This window comes from Poecilia formosa, unplaced genomic scaffold, assembly GCF_000485575.1.
Source record: "Poecilia formosa unplaced genomic scaffold, Poecilia_formosa-5.1.2 Scaffold100, whole genome shotgun sequence".
NCBI classification, from domain to species: Eukaryota; Metazoa; Chordata; class Actinopteri; order Cyprinodontiformes; family Poeciliidae; genus Poecilia; species Poecilia formosa.
The window spans coordinates 27,810-48,582 of NW_006800039.1; the positions used below are offsets into that span (position 1 = coordinate 27,810).

Below are 20,773 nucleotides of genomic sequence, written 5' to 3' on the forward strand. Positions count from 1 at the left end.
AAAATTTTGCTTTGGATGTGCGTTTCGGATCACGGTTCTCTTGGAACATCCGATGGCATCCAAGATTCAACCATGTGAGCAAGGTTCAAGCCCGTTTTAAAATCGAAGACTTTCAAGCTTGATAGAAATGTGCGGCTGCCCACATGGACAAACCAAAATGCAAAAGGGGACAAAGATGGACTGTTTGGTCACAGTGACATTAGACTTTTTTGCCAAAGTCTAATATAATTTGACAAAGTATGGCTAGAACAGTGAAAGGTGTCTACCTCCTTATTCTTAAACTCCCACCCAAAACTCAGACAAGATCCCATGTACCAATAAGTCAATGGTCCCAACCAGAAATCAAAACTGGTTTGAACTATGATTAAAAGCTATGCCAGAAAACCAAGCTATTGTTAAAAAAAGCATATGGTTGAAGTTAAACTTGCAAATGGGCATTTATGCAAATATTTATAGAAGTGCATGTCTATTTTTGAGCCTGTGTGTCCAATTTTGACTGTGTGAATCAAATAACATACCCAATAAATTCAAACTTGCAACAAATTTGAAGTTTCACATTGTATCATCAGGCTAAAAGCCCATGATGAATGCATTTAAACTACTCACTGGACTCATAAATGCATGTTTCTCACTTTTGATTAAATGTATCCAGACTTTTGCAGAATCAAATCTAATCTAAACTCTTCATTGAGGAAGATTGACACTTCAGGAACTGCATATTTTTACTTTTTAGATCCGATTTACATCATATGGTTGAGATCAATTAACTTTGCTTGTTGAACATGAATTCAACGGACAATAAAATATATATATATATATATAAATAGCTGGTGGTATTTTTTCATAGGAGTAAGTACAGATGTACCTAAACCACATTTTACATATGGAGAGAAAATACAAAATACAATTTTTCAACCAAACTCTTTCTCTAAGTTTCCTGTACACATATAAAAGAGTGAGTCTTGTATTTGGTTTACAGAAGGACAGCAAATTAGCCAACTTTACCAAACATTTCTTTCAGAATTACACAAAGCTAAGACACTGATTCACCTGCTGGCTGCAGTGCCTAGCCGTTCTCAGTCCAGAGTCATGTCTTCATTGGGTTTTGCAGCTTCTGCTTGCGGAGGTGAGCTTCGATCTCATGCCTGAAGAAGAGCATTCCCAGCTGGCCGTGCGAGGCCTCGTTCATGGCCTTGGACTGCATGCACATTCGGTACTGGTCTGGCGGCAGCTCGTCGGCGCAGTGCTTCTCGTGCCACAGGTGGAAGAGGCCGCGCGACGGCGCCCGGACGACCAGCAGGTTGCTGTGGAGGTACTTTCTGTAGAGGTGGACGTCTTCGCCGCCCCAGCCTTTGATGTCGATGTCAAAACCTCCTGGCAGAACAGACATGGTCATGAGAAGGTGCGTCAGTGTGTAATGCTAAACATGTTGCAGCATGGCTCACAGTTATGGTGTCATATTGACTTCCTGGAAAAAAAAAAAATAAAAAAATAAAAGATATTGTAAAAGAGGTTGCAGTTTTTCAGAGAGGGATTTGTTAGTTAGGGTGATGAAGGCTACTTCCTGCAAGGCTCACTACTCCCTTCTGTTTTATTTTGATTGTTATATCTGCCTCCATCTTTGTTTTATTTTAAATTTTAAAAATGAGATCACAAAACTTAACTTTGTTACAATGGTCTTATTGAAACTGAAGGCAAAAAGAACGCGCTGTGCTTCTTTAAAATTCAGGTTTTCACAAGTCTGGATAAACAACACCTGTTCTTTTCTGTTTTCTAAAAATATATTATTTATGTACCAAAAACCTCCAAAGCCAAATAAACAGCAAGTCCTAGATTGTCCTCGTGTGCCAGACAAAAAGTAAGCCGAAAATGAAAATGTCATGTTTGAAAAGGTAAGTACAGCGTTGCTGCTTCCAGACGATTCAGGAGGGAAAATAGATACCAGCTGCTAACGAAACGCAAAATGAATAATTGATCAGGAAATGCAGCCGTCTCTGCAAAAGAGTTGTGTGTTAACACAGGATGGAAGGAAATCAGAAATAACTTTATAGAGAATCTGTTGGTTACAAATCCATTTCTAAATTATAGGAACTCCCTCATTATATGGTGAGAATTATTTTTTTCCTTGGACATTGAGGTTAGATTTCAATCATTTTAATCAAATTAAATCATCTCAATACCTGGTAAAATATTACATGTGATTATAGATTCATAAATTAGTCACGACAAGCAGTGAACACTTGTTTTACTATGCCTGTAATTCATGATCTGACTTTATAATAATGGTTCTAAATTTGGATACCCTTATAAATAAAATAGAGGAAGCAAGATATAATTTAAGGAAGAGCTCTCTAGCAATAATCTACATAACTTCTATAGTTTTTGGGCTGAATCTAAATACAAGTTTCATGAGTTCACAATTAAAATGCCAAGGTGAGCGTCTTTTGTTATACATCTATTTTTATTTGCAGAGCAAGAGTGGGATTTTGTCTTCTGTAGCTAAAAGTGTTTTCACAGAGCTCAGACTGTTTTAGTGAGAGGGGAAATGTCTATGACTAAGACAGGAGGCCGAGCAGCCTTCTGTTAAAGCACTTTAGATGGTCATAGTCTGGATTGTGTTCACACATTACTCACTGCATGAATCATTTGGTTAGATAAATTGATCGAGTTAAACCTTTGACAATTAGTCCTGGAGTCTATGTGCAAACAAAAGCAAGTGCAAAAGGCATATGGATGGAAAGTTGAGTGAAAGGAAAATATTTTTGGTAAAAAAAAAAAAAAGTGCACAAAAAAGAAACTTGTGAAGCCAAACCTATTTAAGAATTTGAGGAAGAATATCAAGGCACACACTGAAGCTAGGGAAAGTGCATGAAGAGCCTCAACACATAGAATTATCCAGGACATTAGTCACGAGTAAATTAGGTTGTGTTACATCACTCCAGAACTAGAGATGCCAGGAGTGTTTTTATCATTTTAAGCACAAACCCCAGCTACATACTGAATGCATGTACTATACTGCACATAGCTACACTCTTGAGTAGGGTGTTAGTTATTTTTATAAAAAATAGTTTCTTATTGGTCCTATGCAATATTTCATTCTTTTAATAAACTGGATTTTGATTTTTAATGAGCCGTGAACCGTAATCATTTCAATTAAATCATCACTCTGTGTGTAATGAATCAATGTGATACACGAGTCTCACTTTTTCATGACAGACAGACAGACAGACAGACAGACAGACGGGACATAGGAAGATTCTGAGCTACACTGTTGCTGCTTTATTAAATTACCGTTCAGGGTAATATAATAAAACCAAAGCTCCGTATTGTGAATAGTAATGCAATCCTGAGCTATTAGTGCTCTGCTGTTTCTCATGTCCGTTCTGCAGCGGCACCATTAGGACAACAGCGAGGATATTACTGCCGCGTCTGATGAAGCCGTTTTTACTGTGCAGTGTCACGCCTCTACTCAGACAGTCAGCCCTCAGGAGGAACTGATTATGGATTCCCGAAGCCGTTGTAAAAGTGGTGTGACTGCTATGTAAATTCTGTTGTGTAACCCTCACCTATGTTGATAAAGTCAGACCTGTATTGGCAGGTCATACCAAAACCGAAATCCCTCCAAAAGCCCGTGTCTTTCTTGATCACCTAGAAGGAGAGTTGCAAACGTATTGTGAAACACGCACAGTAGGATTTGGAGACTTAGCTGCAGAAGAGGATAAGTATTTCTAAACCGTCTCCACAAGTAGTCAGGAAAATGAGAAAGTATGGATCATTCGTGTGTTACCAGTTGTTGCTCCACGGGTGGGATGTGCTCTGGACTTCCATAAATGAGGGCAGGGTTGTACTGGCTGAATAACACGGGGTAGAACACCTTTTTACCTGCGGGGACAAAGCAGCGTTTGACATTTGCTGGTGATCTTAGTGATACTTTAGTCAGCCAGAGTTTTATTAGTCCCAATAATTATTTCGCTGGATGGAACCACCACCGAGATTTCAGACTGAAGCATAGAGCAAATGTGGTGATTGATCACATTTCACACCATGTACCCTTAATTCATTTATTACCAGTGTGAAGTTTAATTTAACCTCAATTACACATTTCCAAGTCGAAGCAGTTTTTTTCCCCTCAGATATCTGCAGTTCGTTTCTCTCTCCAGTCTTTAAAATGTCTATTTGGGCCCAGAGGGAGTCCCTACACCGAAACCGTATCAGCACAATGTGAAGTGCTTCTATTCTGGGCTCCTCCTGGATTTCTGAACTCCTCGTCTCTTCTCCGACAGCAGCACTTATCATGGAAAACGACACGCCGGTGACAAGAAATGCCAGTGGAAAGTTAATTACCAGATTTGTCAGGGTGCTGCTGCACACAACAGGCAGCCAGGATCTATTCCTTTCAAGTGTGGAGGTATGAAAACGAAAGATTCAAGAGAAAAACAAAATTTGATAGAAAAGATGAAGGGAATTTACTGTCTAGCTCATTTTTAGCTGTGTAGGCAAAGTGTTTTCACTTTTAGTTTCGAAAAACAAAGGGCTGAGAAGTGGAAAAGGATCCCATGCTCACTGTGAAGTATGGTAGATGATCTATGATACTGTGGGTCACTTGGATTGTTCCATTTTGTCAGGTTTTATCGATGTATACCTCCACCTTTTACTGTTAGAAAGCCCTCTAAAAATGAACCAACTCACTTTCTCCACTTAGTTAATATTAATGGAGCCTCTCGCCAGAAATAAACATCTGTAAAATCAGACACACACTGCTTCTGATTATTGTGTGAAGCTACAATTAGCCAGAAGTAAAAGCTGTAATGTTTTCAGTGTGGAAGAGACTTTGGGTTGTTTTCTGTCATAGAGTTCGTGCAGCACATCACCTGGCTGCGTGTTGAGTCTGCAGGTGTTGAGGAAGTCGGCGGTGAAGTAGATGTCCACATCGCAGAAGAAAAGCAGCACATTGCCTCCCTTCCACGCCCGGGCCCCGACGTCGAGGCCCCGTCCCCGAGAAAATTCCTCGTCCAGCTGAAGCAGCGTGTAGTTCTTGAAGCTGGTCTCCCTTTAAAACGCGGGCACACACACACACACACGTCATTAGAGAAGAAGTATTTATTAATTCTGTTTACAAGTGTTTTAAAAGCATGGATGAAATTGTTCTCGACAATTTTCTCAGACAGCTTTGATTTTTTTGTCCTGTATGTGGCTGATTAATGGCATTATCTCCCATCTCTGAAGCATGGAGATATTATTTAAGTGCAACAGCGTTTACATGCATCGCCAATGAGCAATATCATTAAATCATTAAAAAAAAAAAAAAAAATCCTGAAGACCTGAAATAGAAAACAGCTTTTAGACTTGGTAGACTCATTTCAGTGCTGATTTGGATCTAGATGACTGAAGAGGAGTCACCAATTCGGGCCGCAGGAAAACGAGCCCGTCTGTCTCTGTGGGTTTTCGTTGCTGTGGCGCGAGTAAGGAGAAACAGCTGGATCCAGATGCACACAGCTGTGGCTTTTTCTTTGATCATAACAATTCACACTGTTGGTCACTAATCCTTTACTCCAATGTGCGCCCACGTAGACACACAGCAGATCACACACGCATATCCCCTCATCTTTTTCACAGGGAAAAAGTGGCTCACGTGTCCAAATTTAAAGAAGAACACACAGATGGAAACATCATTTTTCATACAAGTGGCTAATAAAACGCATGGAAAAAGCAGCTACAAAGATTTCGTTAGAGGAATTCACTGTAACGAAGGGAAAAAGTTTTTCCCTTTAGGTAGTTTGAATCACTCAGAGTGTCATCCCTCTGCTACGTAAGGGATTTTAAGTCCATGAATGGTGTGCATTAGCATATTGTCCTCTTGCACTAATGCGTAAACACCTTTGACACATTCCAAACCTTTCCGCCTCTCCCATAAATACGACAGCGAAACCTTTTGATCCTGAATATCTCTCAACCTAAAAAAAAAATAAATAAATAAATAAATACCAGCACCAGGATGCACCTTACCGCTTATTTATCCGTCTTCACATTCCAAAGATTTCTGATGACTTCAAACTTCCAAGACGTATGATGTTCGCATGTAACTACATGTCGGTGTGTGTGTTGTGAGGTGCAGTCGGCTGACGCGCAGATAACAGAGTCCATATCTGTCAGCACAACATGAATCCAAACAGACCGAGTGTCGGCATGGAGTCCCAGGAGAGCAGGACCGTGTGCAGCCGGCACCAAACTGTCCACAGATGGCAAACTGCAGAACAATGACTCTGCTTGTTTTGATCGACTTTAACGCGACTCCAGCTGCATTTGTGTGTTGATTCAGTCTCAGCTTTTAATGTGACAGGAAGTGAGTGAGAGATCAACCGAACCCGTAAACTGTTAAGAGGAGCGCCTGCAAGGATTTCGTCAGCATTACGGTGCCTTGGAATAGCATTCAATCTCTGACCTTTTTTCACGTTCGGCCACATTGCGTCCACGAACTTTAAGATGTTTTATTCTGATTCTGTGTGGCAGGAGAACACAAAGAAACGCATAAACTGTGAAGTGGAAGGGAATTGCTACATGGAGCATTTTAAACTCGTACCAAATTCTAAACTAAAGTAAACCTGGACTCTAACTGGGGCATTATAAGACATGAAAAACTTTGATCTAACCCACTCCATTATGACTGACTGCATCTTTAAAGTTATCCTCCTACCTTCTGGTGAACCTCCACCACAGCCTCAATCCATTTGTAGTCTCTAACAAATTTCCTTTCATAATCCGTCTCTGTTCATCAACACTCACCAGCTTTCCAAGTCCTGGTTAAGAAAAGCATCTCCAAAACATTGGAGGAACTGCAGCTCTCTGCAGATCCTCCAGAGGCACAACGTGCAGCTTGGCCTCTTTTTTGATTAATGATTGATTTACTGTGCCTTACGGTGAACCACATCGTTGCGGGTCTGTCTAGGGTTTTGCCATGGTATCTTCATTTTCAGGTGAGGAATTGAAGAGTGCCTCATGGGGTGTTCAAAGCGCAGCAAATTATTTTATAACCAAGCTCTGCTTTAACATTTTCCACAACTTTATCCCTGACCTTTCTGCCGTATACCTTGGTTTTCATGAAGTTGCCGAATTGCATCTTCTCCAACAAACCTTTGAAACCTTCGCAGAAGAGTTACTGATATTAAATAACACAAAGGTGGACTGCATTAACTCTTTAGCTGACTTCTAAAGGCAAATAAACCTCGGGTGTATTTGTAAAATAAAACGTATAGTATATAAAGCTCACATATGACTTTCTATCCACTTCCCAATAGGAACTACTTTGTGTAGCTCGCTAAAATAAAATCAATTAGACATTTGTGTATTTGCTGAAAAGAAGATGTATATCACTAAGGTGTCATTCGATAAAAAAAAACTTTGACCTAATTTTTTAATTGCTCATACTTAACTTGTTCTTTTTCCTCTGTGCTTGGAGTAGTTTACAGCTGGAACAATTAGTCTGTGGGCGAGCGTGACAAGAGTGAGGACAATAAAGAAGCTGCATTCAGCTCACACCACTGTCTCTTTCCTGTGTTTTGTCTAGACATTGGAAAGAAAGTGTCACTCGTGAAACAATATTTTTGTTCCGATTTACTGCTTTGTCCTGTGGCCTTTCACCTATTGAAAGCCAATAAACACAGCAAGAGGGGTGGGGAGCGATATTAAATCCAAAGTCTACATAAATGTACCCGTTTCATGATTACTTAGGCTGCAGCCGCAGTTCAGTTTGCAAACAATTCAAGAATGCATTAAATAAAACAAACGGCTTTAAAAAAGGTACAAGTGGGCGAACTTTGGACAAATCCCCAGTGACCCATTTTGTACCGAGCTAAGCTAAGTTTCTTGTGCATATTTACATTTCAAACACAGCCGAGGATAATCCATCACTTGTTGAATGATGCTGATAAATTCCTGGTTATTTGCAGTAGTGGACGTTGAAAGCCAGGTTTTTATTTTGTTTTTTTGTTGTTTTTTCTTTGAAAGAATTGGGTAATTTACCTTTTCATAAACTGGTAGGGAAATCCTATTAAAATGAAATCACTGACTGAATTTGCATGTTGCCCAAACAGAATGCGAAAAGAAACTGATAAAGAGGGCGCAGCCAGCCAAAGTCAGCGCAACCCTACTTAAATCCACGTTTTCATAGACGCTTTTATTATTTTGATCTTTTGTCACCCACACATCGCCACACCCCTCCGCTTGTTCCAACAGATTCCTTTTCACTACTGCAGATGAGATGGTCTGCACCCTGTTTCAGATGAAACTATGTCAGAAAGAAGTCTGAGAAAAAAAAACTCCCACAATACGTCTCAGCTGCAGGTCTTATCCTGTTAGCTACACTCGGTAAGGACAGGGTGGAGGATGCTGAGTCAAAGCGTGACGCTTGTTGATGAAACAGACTTCGGTCTAAGCCCCAAATCTGTGGCTTCTGTTTACTCCTGTCACTTTTGGTTGGAGGCCAACTGAGCCTGCTTCCTGTAAAAGTAATGATAGTGGTATTGGTTTTTAAATGGGAATCCCAGTGCCATCATTTTGCTCGAGTTTGGAAAAAAAAAAAAACACATTCAATAGCTATTGAATGCATTGTCCTCATTTCTTTTCATACATCAAATGTCTCTACAATCAATACTATAGCATTGTATTAAATGGCTTGGCTTCTAGTCAAAATGAGGAACTGAAGCATGCTGCTCTGCTCTGCTCATTCCTTTAGTTAGAAAAAAAACACAATCAGTGAAGTGAACAATGCTTTATGGGATGTTCAAACCGGCTACAAAGGAACCCCAGAACAAGATTCAAAGAAATGCAGGATTTACTTGCCTCAGTTAAGGTCAGAGGTCATGTGTCCACCATAAAAATAAAAAAAAGACAGACTGCGCAGAACACATTTTGATGACTGATGAGGACCGATTAGACAAAAGCTAAACTCCTTAGAAGGTGTGTGTCCTGTTATATCTGGTGTAAAAGTAACAGCTTTACAGAAAAATAGCGCTATGTGGAGGTGGTGTTATGATCTGAGGTTATTTTGTTGCTTCAGGACTTCATGTGATTATGCGACATGAGCTTAAAAAGGATGTTCATGATTAAAAAACCTCTTTGTGGCTGAATTACAACAATTCTGCAAGTCCTCCACAGCTGGAAATGACTTATTGCAAGTTATCCCAAACACTTCATTGCAGTTGTTACTGCTGAGGTTGGCCCAGCCACTTACTATGTTTAGGTGGCAGTAACTTTTTCCACACAGGGATACGCAGGTTTGGATTTTTTTTCCCTCCCTTAATAAGAAACAACTTCATTTAAAAACTGCATTTTGTGTTTACTTGTGATGTCTTTGAATAATATTTAAATTGGTTCTGTTCTGGAAATTAGGAAGTCATAAGCAAGTCACACTTGCTAATGTCAAGTGTGAAAAAGGGCTTGTATGTTCATGCAAACAAGTCTATCATGACAGCAGCTAAAGTTAAAGTTAAATAAATAGCTGATCACACTCTTAGGTGAGCCTCGACCAGACTGGGGAGACCAGGGCCCCGTCCTGGAGCCAGAAGCTCGGCGGCGTGTGCCCAAAATATTTCAATCATTCTCAGTTGTGAATATTTGTCTGTTGGTTAGCAAGGTCAAAACAGGAAACCATGCAAATGCTTAGCACCATCATTTTAATAATATTTTCGTTGTGAGCTAACTGAAGGATGAATTTTACACTGACATTTTTTATTTTGCATGATTCTTCACGAGTTCCACCCTGCACAACCCTGGAAACAAAATGACTCATGCTTTATTGTTGACTTAACTGTCTGCTTTGTATGTAGAATGAAGGTTGGTTGATTTTTTTCCCTCTAAACAGTTGCGTAAAAGACAAAACTACCTGGTACTTTAGTGAGCCAGATAATCAGTAGTCCACACGTGTAATGGGAGGGTGAACGCAAGCCGGCAGAGGCCTCGGGCAAAACGGTTCCACGAGTTAATGACGCCGAGTAATTTGTGCAGTGCATCTCTGAAAGATCTGCGAAAGAACATGAAAACTGTGCAGCTCCGATTTGTGAGCCTTTAAATTCATTCAAAACCTCCCTGTACTTCTGACCAGTTAATTCGTCCTTGGGGGGGGTTTCACAGGATTTACTTGAGCCATCCGAGAAGTGACTGAAATGCCACAAATGATAAGGTGCGACTTATTAAAAGGAGAGAAAAATAATGGAAATTGTTCAAATGAAATGATTCACCACGTCATGCAAATGTTTTCTTTTATCTTTTTTCCAGTTTTCTACATAATCCTTGTTTTTATCTTTATCCTTGGGATTTAATGTTTTTTTTCTCTCTCCGTGTTAGCACTGCTTCTGATCTCATCTTCTGAGTTTTTCAGTTTTTTTCCCCTGCAGCCATCCGCTCCTCTCTGTGTCCACAACACAGTCATTATTTATGTGTATTGACTGACTGGTATCCAGTTAGATCAGATCACTCGCGTTTCTCTCTTCTTCACACGCCGTCTCCCTCCCTCTCCAATCATTCCTGCTATTCCTCTTTGTTTCGCATCGTTTTATACCTCCATTCTGAGCCACATAGGGCTCATAAACTCACAGGACCCCCTCTGTGACTCGGTTTGAGGCTTTGAAGTGCAGGATTTCAAAGCCTTATATTTGAAAGTACAGCTTCTGATTCAGTCTATTTTTAACAGGCATCCCAAGTGTCTGGCAGAAAAAGGTTAAAAAGTGAGAACCGACTTTCTTACAGGTTCACCAAAAATGTTTTCCATGCATCTAAATAATACACAGCGAGAACGTAAACTGTGTTAATTGAAAGCAGAGTGTGACTGCAATGTGATCTTGCATTAGGAGTGGGGGGGAAGATCAACTTGCTTGAGGCTATTTGTGAGAAGAAACAAACTAAGCCAGTGGAGCTGAGCTGAATCTGTTAAAAGTGATCTGCAGAAACAGATCTCCGTCTCAAATGACGCCGACATCGCTGCAGGGAAAATTATGCCTGGGAAATAAAATGTGTTCATCTACAGTTTCATTTATCCATGTCAAAAGTTCAATAACATTCTGTGCAAAGGTAAAAATGTAGAAACGGGAAGGTTATTCGTTCCGATTTGCTTCTTTTAAAATTGATTCCCCCCCTCAAATAGATGCAGCAGCGTTTGCATCCTCGCCAAAGGCAGGGAATCCCCTTCACCATTTTCCTCTCATTAAAAAGAAGAACCCAGCCTCTGGAAAACTTTATACTAGGGAGATATTCATGCAGACATGGCTTGATTATAAGAAACGCCATCCAAATTGCTCTTAAAGTGACTATTTACAAATTAAAACAAATATGTTGGTAACAAACAACTTTCGACTTATGGTGAGAAATATTAAACAGCTAATTAACAAATATCAACTCCAGAGAAAAGCTGAGGGGTAATATTGCATTATTTATTATATGTTAAAACATTTTTTTATTTCGTTAATACTTGTGACGTGCGGGATTAATAACAATAACTCTTTTAAACCACTAAAAAGGTTTGATTCAGATTGTAAGTTTTGTTGTTTCGTTTGTTTTCCTACAGATACGATGAAAAATGAAAATTAAAAAAAATAATAAAAATCACAAATTAACGGTGCTTTTTAATTTCAAACTGTGATAGATCACACCCTGATGCGTTTTGCTGTACTCTAAGACGAACCCTAAATCTCTTTGGGATCCCATTTCATCCAAAACCATCTTTCAGAGATCCCATCTTCATTTTTTTTTATTTTAATTTTTTTACAAGTTTGCTTTTCTTTTTACTCATTACTGAAAGTTTAACTCTGCCTGTTTTAGAAATCACCGACAGCGAGACAATGAGACGTTGTGCAACACTGGAGATGGTCCGACTGCTTCAAGGCCACACGCAAACCTTTGGGCCCGCATCACCATAGAAACCCCTCAGGGAATCAGTCACTTCAACTCGCAGTGGACCTGACTCCCGATCAGCCAACAGCTACTGTCTCCCTAGGTGGTGACTGTGCATGCGTATGTGTGTGCGTATGTAGAAATCTGTGCAAAAAGGGCTGAGTGAGTGAGGGATGATTGCAGGCATGTTGTAAATTATCAGTGTTGGCTGGAAGCTTTTCAGCTCTTCTGTACGGGTGACACGCTGCTCCATTATTCATTAGATACATGAGTGGCTGTGGCAGGATGAAGAGCCAGGAGGAGTGTGTATGTTTTGCATTTGTGTGTCATGACAGGAAGAATGATTACAGAGGAGATTATTCTGGTTACGTGTGGAAAAGTGGCCCAAAAAAAAAACAAAAAAAAACAAACAACAAAAAACACATATAGTTTTGCAGCGCTTATTCTGTTTGTTTTGTGCAGCATGTGATGCAAAACTTGGCTGAACTTGGCTGCAGATCAGACTCACCTAGATGTGTTCTCCAGAGTGCTCCGGACTTCACTCATCTGCTCTTTCCCAAAATACACCACGGTCAGATGTACCCGGCCATCCTGACGCACACAGACTTCCCTGCACACAAAGGATGGGACGTTAGGGATGAAAGCTTTATGTAAACCGAGCGGAGACTCGAGGGGGTTGACAGGAAGAAGGAAAATCAAGGTGACAAGAGTTTTTACAGGAGGCTTCACAGTTTCACTAGGGCCAGAACAAAAGAAGAGGAACAAGAGCTTCAGTGCTGGGCTGAGACTCTACTTTTAAAAATCAATGCACGTCGATTTATGATGATAAAATATTCTTAATGAGGGAAAGGACAATTCTCACTAGACACTAGAATATTTTCAGGCTGCACATAGTTAAAGTAACATAACTCTGCCTCTCTCTCGCCTGCTGCTGCACACTGCCAGTCAGCTGGCTGCTACACCTTTCCTTTCTCAAATAAAATACAAAGTTCAGCTGCTTACTCAAAAAAAAAAAAACCCAGCAACATTTATGATGTGGAAACTGAAGAAGCATCACCCGTCGCTTCTTTTACGATGACGGCATTTTAAAACCGCTGTTGGCGAGCTGCAAGCTGCTAAAAAGCCAACTGAGAGGATAGTGAGATTAATTAACCAGCCAATATCAGAGTATTATAGATGTTTTAGACTGAGAGAAGCAAAACAGCCAAAACAATCTGCTTGGTAAACTTGAAAAATTACTTTTGAATGCATCACAATCATTCTGTGCAACCAATACGCCGTTTCAGCTGCATTCGGAATAATTGTCGATTTTTTTTGCGTTTCACTTTACAGTTATTAGATCATGTTTTTGAAATTCTTTTTTCATATTCGAGTAAAATCCAAAAGGTGGTTTTTCCAAAGTTTATCATACCGTGGGAATCTCATGCCTAACTTTAGAGAAAATGATGTCAACGGCAATGTGTAGGAAGAGATCAAATAAAAAAATGGATAATCCCACGGATTGATTTAGTAAGCAATGCAGACTCAAAGGAAACAACAAAATAATAAATGGACGAAGCCAGATGAGATCGCCGTTTCCACGAAATGTGTCAAAGCGTGACCAAGCCGCCCACATATGTTCAACGACCCATCCACGTATCTATTATGTAAAGGTTTTTGCACTTTTACATTTAATCTGTGCACAGAGACGCAAAATCAGCCCCTCATGCTCCTGTTTAATGTGATGAACGACGCGCAGGCAGCCATTATTCCAGCTCAACCACAGTTAATGCTCAACACACGGGCAGAGGGAACGGCTCTGCCATCTTTGCACTTTTGATGCAACATTTAACATCTTCTCAGGCATATTAAGCAATCTTTTTTCAGATATATATATATATATATATATACACACACACACATTTTTTTGTTTTTTTGGGGGCGGGGGTTGTTCCTGCTGCTGGAAGAGGGGAAGGAATATCCACTGTATTGTATTACTCCAATAATAAATCTACAGTGGCACTCCCAAGATTAAATCAGCCGATTCTACTAACGCAGGGAGTTGAATGCCGTCTGTTTGCTGAGAGCAGCAGCTTGGAAACTGATCTACATGGAAACGTGCAGCATAAAGGCTGTCTGTACACAAATGTAAATATATGCGTTGTGAAAATAAATGCAACTGTATGCACAGAGGTGATTAGCTGAGAATTTTGAGGAGATTCAAAATGAATTTAATAGATATTGCAAGTTGGACAGCAACGTGAAGTTTGTTTAAACTCAAGGTCCATCAAATTTATAAAGGAATGGAGCTTAATGTCGCAAAGTATTGCTTTCTCTTTTTGGAGCAAACTCTTCTTGCTACACAAGGGGATGTTGCTTATTAAGAAGTGTTTTGAGGGGCAGATTAATATACAGACTGACACACATTTGGCAGCAACAATGCACCTTTAAGGTAGTCTGCCAACATTAATGAAATTCAGAAAAGGAGACAATATAAGAACAGAGGGACCGGTTCATGCTGGAAGAAAGAAAGTGAAGTTGAAGTACTGCAAGGAAACTTAAGAAATTTGTGTTTATAATCAGTTGTCGCGTCTTTAAAGTAGAGCTTTTATTTTAAGATGGAGTGGTTTCTGTAGCAACATTTCAACTGTCAATCATGATAAAAGAAGTGGTTGCTTAACATGGCGGGTGTTACTTTGGCGTAGCATCAGGAAGTCTGCTTCCTTTACAGAAACTAAACAACAACATTTATCTAGATACACTAAAGCCCTGTGATCAGAGACACCATGAGAAATCATCTGGTGACTGGATTTGGATGAGTTTTTAAAGCTCAGATGAAAAAAAATATTAGTAGCGCAAAGGCTAAAATAGATATTCTGTTAACTACGATTCTTCTTTAAGAGCAATTGGAAATGCGGAGGAAAAGAAATTGTAATTTTTACAAAAAGCCACATCTTAGATTCTCTCCTGGTTTTCACAAAGGAAACATCCATGCAAGCCAAACGAAACTGGGTGGAGATGCCTGCAGGAATTCGATGGAGATATGTTAAACACAACACACATCATGCTGCAGATTATTTTGATTGCATACAGGCACACAGGTGTGCTCGCAAGAATTCCCCCAGAAGCATGTGTAGAAAATAAATTCTCGTAAACCCCCACAGGAATCACGACATTTTATTGCCAATGTATATAGGCTGGTGTTTGACAGCTCCTCCTTTTTCATGTGAATATTTGATCTATTTTTGCAGGCCTCTGATGGTACATTATTTATCGTCAGGGATACAAAGATTATATTCCAAATATTAATGCGCCTTTGTACTTACGAGCTTAAAAAAAATGGATTAATTGAAGAGCGAACAATGGATCTGTATAATATTAGAGTTTCACTTCTGAAATGAGTGGCAAAATATATTCAACTCGTCTTTCAAACCTTTGGTGGAAGAGAAGCATTTTCTCCCAGTCTGTGAATAAATACCCTTTTGATTAAAAAAAAAAAGTTATTACTAAACATTCACACATGCTGTGACACACGCTGCTTTCCTCACTGCACTTTTATGAGCAGAACGTGTTTGCTCAGCAACTCCACGTCTTTTAAGTAAGTACATTTTTGCCATGTTGTGCATCAGCCACAGCGGGTCTGCCCAGGGGTGCATTTTAATGGGTTGCAACGATTCAACTAAGCAGGATTTACCATGTAAAAAGCGGCGTGATAAGTAGCAGCAGCAGCAGCACAATAAATCACAGACATTAAGGACGACGTTTCCTCGACTGGTTGTAGCGGGCTGCAAGCATGTTTCACTGTTGGTTAGCTTATTGGTTCACTGTTGCTTACTGCCTGTATATTTCATCAAACACTTTGTCGCATGCATACAACCCAAGATCTGCTATTGATTCGATTTGAAGTACTTTGGGACGCAAGTTATGTCATTTTTTAAGGCTACAAAAGTTTCCAAGTGAAAACTTGGTAGGTTTTGAAGAAAGCTTTCTAACAAAAATAACAGAATTTTTTTTTTTACTGCAACAGCTTCCTTTACATTCACAAGCGTCAAATACATTTCCCATGATACAACCCCAGGTTTAAATTCAAAAAGCAGAAAAAAAGGCTGTTGACTCTTCCAGTAATTGTCACAATTTGTGTACTTTATCACATTTTCCTAATTACAGCAGGTGTGGGAACTCGTGAATAATTCACGGTGTTTCAGTGGCTGCTATATAAAGCTGTAATGACGAGAAGTCAATATAAAAAAACCCCCATCTGCGTACCTGAAGTTGTGCATGAACTGTTTGAACTTATCGGCTCGTCTCGAGAGCGGGACGATGATGTTAATCATGACATTGGTTGTGTCCATCCTTTCATTTTTGACCTTCATCAGAGGTCCGAAGGGTCGGAAGAGGACCAGACGTCTGAATTCGTGACTCGCCTCCCCTCTGAAGGTCAGCTCGTACAGCGTCCCTTTGTCCCTCTCTGTACGACTGATACCTAATGGAGAAGAGATGAACTTATGACCAAACATGCATAAAATGCGATAATGTTAGTGTATGAATTAAAGGAACATAAGAAGCACTTATCAGTTATTTATCTTATTTTCAACAATAGAGAAATGGCAAATTTCTCCAAAATATGAATCCCTTGACTAAAATAGTAATTTTACTACAAGTTCTGGATAAAACAGAAAAAAAAACTGAGGTCTTGCTTGTTAAGGTTCAACCAAGAGAAGAAAAAAAAAAGATTTTAAAACATATTTAAAATGCATTTAGTCACCTCAAACAAAAGTTGTTTGCAATTCGTCAGACAGGATTTGGCAAGTTTTATTTTTTCCTTTCTGTAGGTGTTAATTCATATATTTAACTCTGCTGCTCTAACCACAAATGTATTTCCTTTCAAATGTGACACCATTTAAGGAGAAATGCACAAAAATAATTATCACAACAAAGAAAAAATTGAGCAAAAGCACCAGTCTATTTTGTGCCCTGCTTAATTTAAAGACAGTAACGATGCAGTTTTTTTTTTTTTTTTTTTTTACCCACAGCATGACTAAACCTTTATGAATAAATTCTGTGTCATACTGTGACATTTTTTCTTTCCAAACATACAAATCTAATGAGGACACATGAGACGTTGTCCAGTCGCTCTGCTGTTTTTGGGCAAAGAGCCACAACATGCAACACTGAGGCACTTTCAGACAGAGAGGCTATTTTTGTAATCTGCGCTAACATTCTTGTTATGGGCTTTACGCATCTGCCTCCCCATGAGGAAAGACGCTTTCCAATTTTTCTGCCTTTACAAAGATTTTTACTTGCCTTCAGACCTGATGAGATCACTTAGCAAAGAGAGAAAAGCGAAACCTAATAAAGAAAAAATGGGAAGTGGGGCCAGACAGAAGTGAATCAGATAGGAAGTAGGACTGAAAAGAGAATATGACATACCAGTGAAAAATGACGGACTATTTGAGGATGATGGATATGAGGAGCAGTACAATAGAGGGGTTTCTATGGGCAAAGATAGACAGCGCTGATAGCAGCCCGAATTAAATGGTGCTAAATTGGCGAGCTTCCTGTGATCGGGGGCCTCGTTTCCCAGAGGGACACGATGAGCTTTCATTTAGTGCATTTGCCGAACAATTTAGGGTAAAAGCCTTCACTTCCTGTCTTCTGTCTCAGAGCAATTTTCTGTCTCTTTTGGAGGCCTTAGTGGCTGGATGGCTCATTTTGCAAACCTTTATTGCTTGTGTTTAGCTTCCAGTCACTGGTTTGTTAATGCGGCTTTAAATCTCTGGAAAAATGCTGATGCCATTCTCTTCTTCTTGGCTGGCTTCAATTTAGATAAGAACTGCTTCTTCAAGATGCAATGCAATTGATGGGCATTAGGGAGAATTAAAATATGTCTAGCAGAGAACTGCCAAGTCACAAAAAGCAGACAGCGTGGTCTAACTCTCCAGACAACATGGGAGCTATTCTGAAAACGCACACAGATACATTAAGGAGTACATGCGCAAAGAAATCCAGTGATGACCGGAGTGAGATTACTTTGTGCTCATCCTTGGCCTTTCTGATCGGTAAGCCCAGTTCGACCAGGTTGTGCGGACAACAAAACAATTTCATTGTGGAAGTTACTGAAGTTAGCATCTTTCAGGAGTTAAAATTATAAAATGAGGAAGGAGTACCAAAAGTGAAAGAGTACCAAAAGTGAAACTGAAAGTTGGACATCAGCAGATAACGAGAAGCCACACATGTCCTTTTCTTGGATTAGGAAGTGTTTGCACTTTTGGAAAACCTCAGAGTTTGGAATCGATTGGACATGAGATTCTTTTTAGAATGATGACCTTGAGTAACAATGTTAAACATGTACAACATGGTTGAATTGACATTAAACATGTCTTTATCTGGACTATATTGATTATATATTTCTGTATATAAACTCAGTCTATTTATTCTGTAAAGTGCCTTAATGTAACATTTGTTGTGACTGTGGAACATAAATAAGCTTAACAGAGTTGCTTTAAAAAAATACAAAAATTATTCCTTTCTGTGACCACAATTATCCACACACCTTTGAGTATGTCATCATGACAGCTGACGTTTTTATTTGCAATATGAAATCTTCCAGCTACTGTTATAATCCCATAGTTAACGATCCTGTTAGCAAACTTAAGTCTTTTTTTTATTATTATTTTTTAAATTTACCAACATGTTTCTTCAGAGAGAAATTAATATTTAAGTCTATGGCTGGTCAACTCCAAAAAAATCAATTTGAATCCCCCTGCATACCCGTATGTAGCCCTGCATTGCAATGCATAAAACACCAATAGCATGTTCTAGAGAGCATCTAATGAAAAATGTACCTCAATATACCTTGATGCAGGTAATTCAAATTCAAAAATACTTTATTGATCCCAAAGGGAAACTAAATTAATTTAATCAGTCCCTCGCTAGTCAAAGTTGAGAGAAGAGTGTACCAATTCTACATGAAGTACATTAATGGGAATGGCAGGAATGCTACATCTTTAATATTCCCACTAATGGTGGTAATTGCAAATATAACATGGCAAATAGTTTAAGAGGTCTAATTTCTAATAAACTTGTTTTAAAATAACAGAATCCCGTTATGCTGAAGTCATGGCTGTATAACACTGACTGCTCGCAGGCACACACACGCACAAACAAACACACACACGCGAACACACGCAGTCGCACACTTCCAGTTTGAATGAAGAGCAGCTGTGCTTATTTCCTGCGGTTTTGATCTGAGCTGAGCTGCACAAACTAAGGGGATATCCTGGCAGCACTTCTGCACAAACACACTCAGATTTATGACCTTCCAGGAATATGCAGTGCCAGTTAGAGGGACAAAAAGGAAAGAAAAAAAAGAAAAAGAAGCAGAGCTCTTGTGCTAAGATGCTTCCTGAGTTATCTGATCTCAAACAGATGCAGATGTCTACTTGAATGCGTGTGTGGGCACTCAGGATGGACTGGATGTATTCAACTCCTATTGCTCAGCTCGTTTTGAGGCACTCTGGCCATATTCTTACAAAGTGAATGCCAATCTGCCCCCGGGCATGTTGAAAGACCCCCTACTTCCTCTGACGTGTCTCCATTCATGCTGCTGAGTTTTCACAAGGACGTTTTTGTTTTTGTACACACGCACACGCACACACACACACACACACACACACACACACACACACACAAAAGTAACAGAAAACCATTTAAACTCACAGGATGCATCATGCACAGAAAACTTCCTGCTTGTCTTTTATGTTAATCCCTGCAGTGACAGTAAAGAAAGCAGCTGTGGGTGCAGCAACAAAGCTCTCAGACGTGTCCTGCCATTAATGCACATATTTCTGCTGACTGGTGGAATCGGCAGCACACCAATTACGGTCCTGATGACACCCCAAAGAGTCAAATTGGGTCAAATATCATCTCAGTGTCCCTAGGTTGATCTAGCAATTTCACCTACAGTACAAGTACTTCAGAAATGGCTAAAAAGAGAAATTATAATGTGGATATTCACGTCAACCAAAACGTCTGTTCAGCCGGGTGTCCATTTTATATAAGCAAAGAGACCTTGCGTTTTCTGAGACTGTGCATCCGTCTACCAAAGGAACCATGCATCCATTTGGTGATTCATCTTTCTGCCGTAATCTGACATGCTGACAGCTCAATGCCCAAGCACATCTGAAGGCATCAAGTTAAAAGTTGAAGCTGTCGGTACAGCGGTGCTAGGCAAAGCCTGCAGGATTCATTGTGTCCTAATTAAAGCAACATTAAAGTGGCTAAGTAAAATGATTTTCATACCGTTTCCAGAGCCCTGAAATGGAACAATTTAGAGCGACTGTGACTAAAATGTCAAGTAATGTGTCTTTTGAGCTGAAAATGTCAAAAGACGCTTTTAATCATTCTGGAGCACAAAAAATTCAAAGAGGCTAAAAATAATAATAAAAATCTGTCATACATTATCTCTGAGAAGGGATTTGGGTTTTGCTGGCCTCGTTAGAATAACGGTAACCTGGTTTTGTTGAACATGCTATGCAGCCAGAACAGTAGGGAAAAAAAGAGCGTAAAAATCAATCATTTTTGTTGCACCTCACAAGGTGCAACCAATGGAGACATTGGTTACACTACACAACTTCCCTACACAGAAGCTGCTATGAAAATATATTTTTTTTACCAGCCTTTTGCTTTAGGGACTGGTTCTGTATGAAAACAGCAGAGTATATAATTTGAAGTTTGTGGGCTATTGGTCCACAGGGGTCCGCCGATACTGAACTCGGCAACATCACAAATCAATTGTTATAGCTCATTTCGCTTTTCCCATGTTGACTCTTTCATACCAGAGCTCATTTAATGGTACACCACAAACCCCTTCAAAGAGGCAGTATTCTCTGTTGACTTTGTGACCAAAGGA

At 39.6% G+C, this 20,773-nt stretch overlaps 1 protein-coding gene across 2 annotated transcripts in view; it reads right to left on the reverse strand.

The window, feature by feature from the left end:
- Positions 1–475: 475 nt before the first annotated feature.
- Positions 476–20,773, reverse strand: part of csgalnact1a (chondroitin sulfate N-acetylgalactosaminyltransferase 1a) — a 34,162-nt gene continuing 13,864 nt past the window's right edge. For both annotated transcript variants that reach the window (XM_007558867.2, XM_016674748.1), the window contains 6 exons: positions 16,129–16,345; positions 12,392–12,493; positions 4,872–5,050; positions 3,788–3,882; positions 3,567–3,648; positions 476–1,374 (listed from right to left, as the gene is read on the reverse strand). In XM_007558867.2, coding sequence (XP_007558929.1) covers positions 1,088–1,374; positions 3,567–3,648; positions 3,788–3,882; positions 4,872–5,050; positions 12,392–12,493; positions 16,129–16,345 — 962 coding nt within the window. In that variant the 3' untranslated portion in view covers positions 476–1,087. The remainder of the gene's footprint in view (positions 1,375–3,566; positions 3,649–3,787; positions 3,883–4,871; positions 5,051–12,391; positions 12,494–16,128; positions 16,346–20,773) is intronic.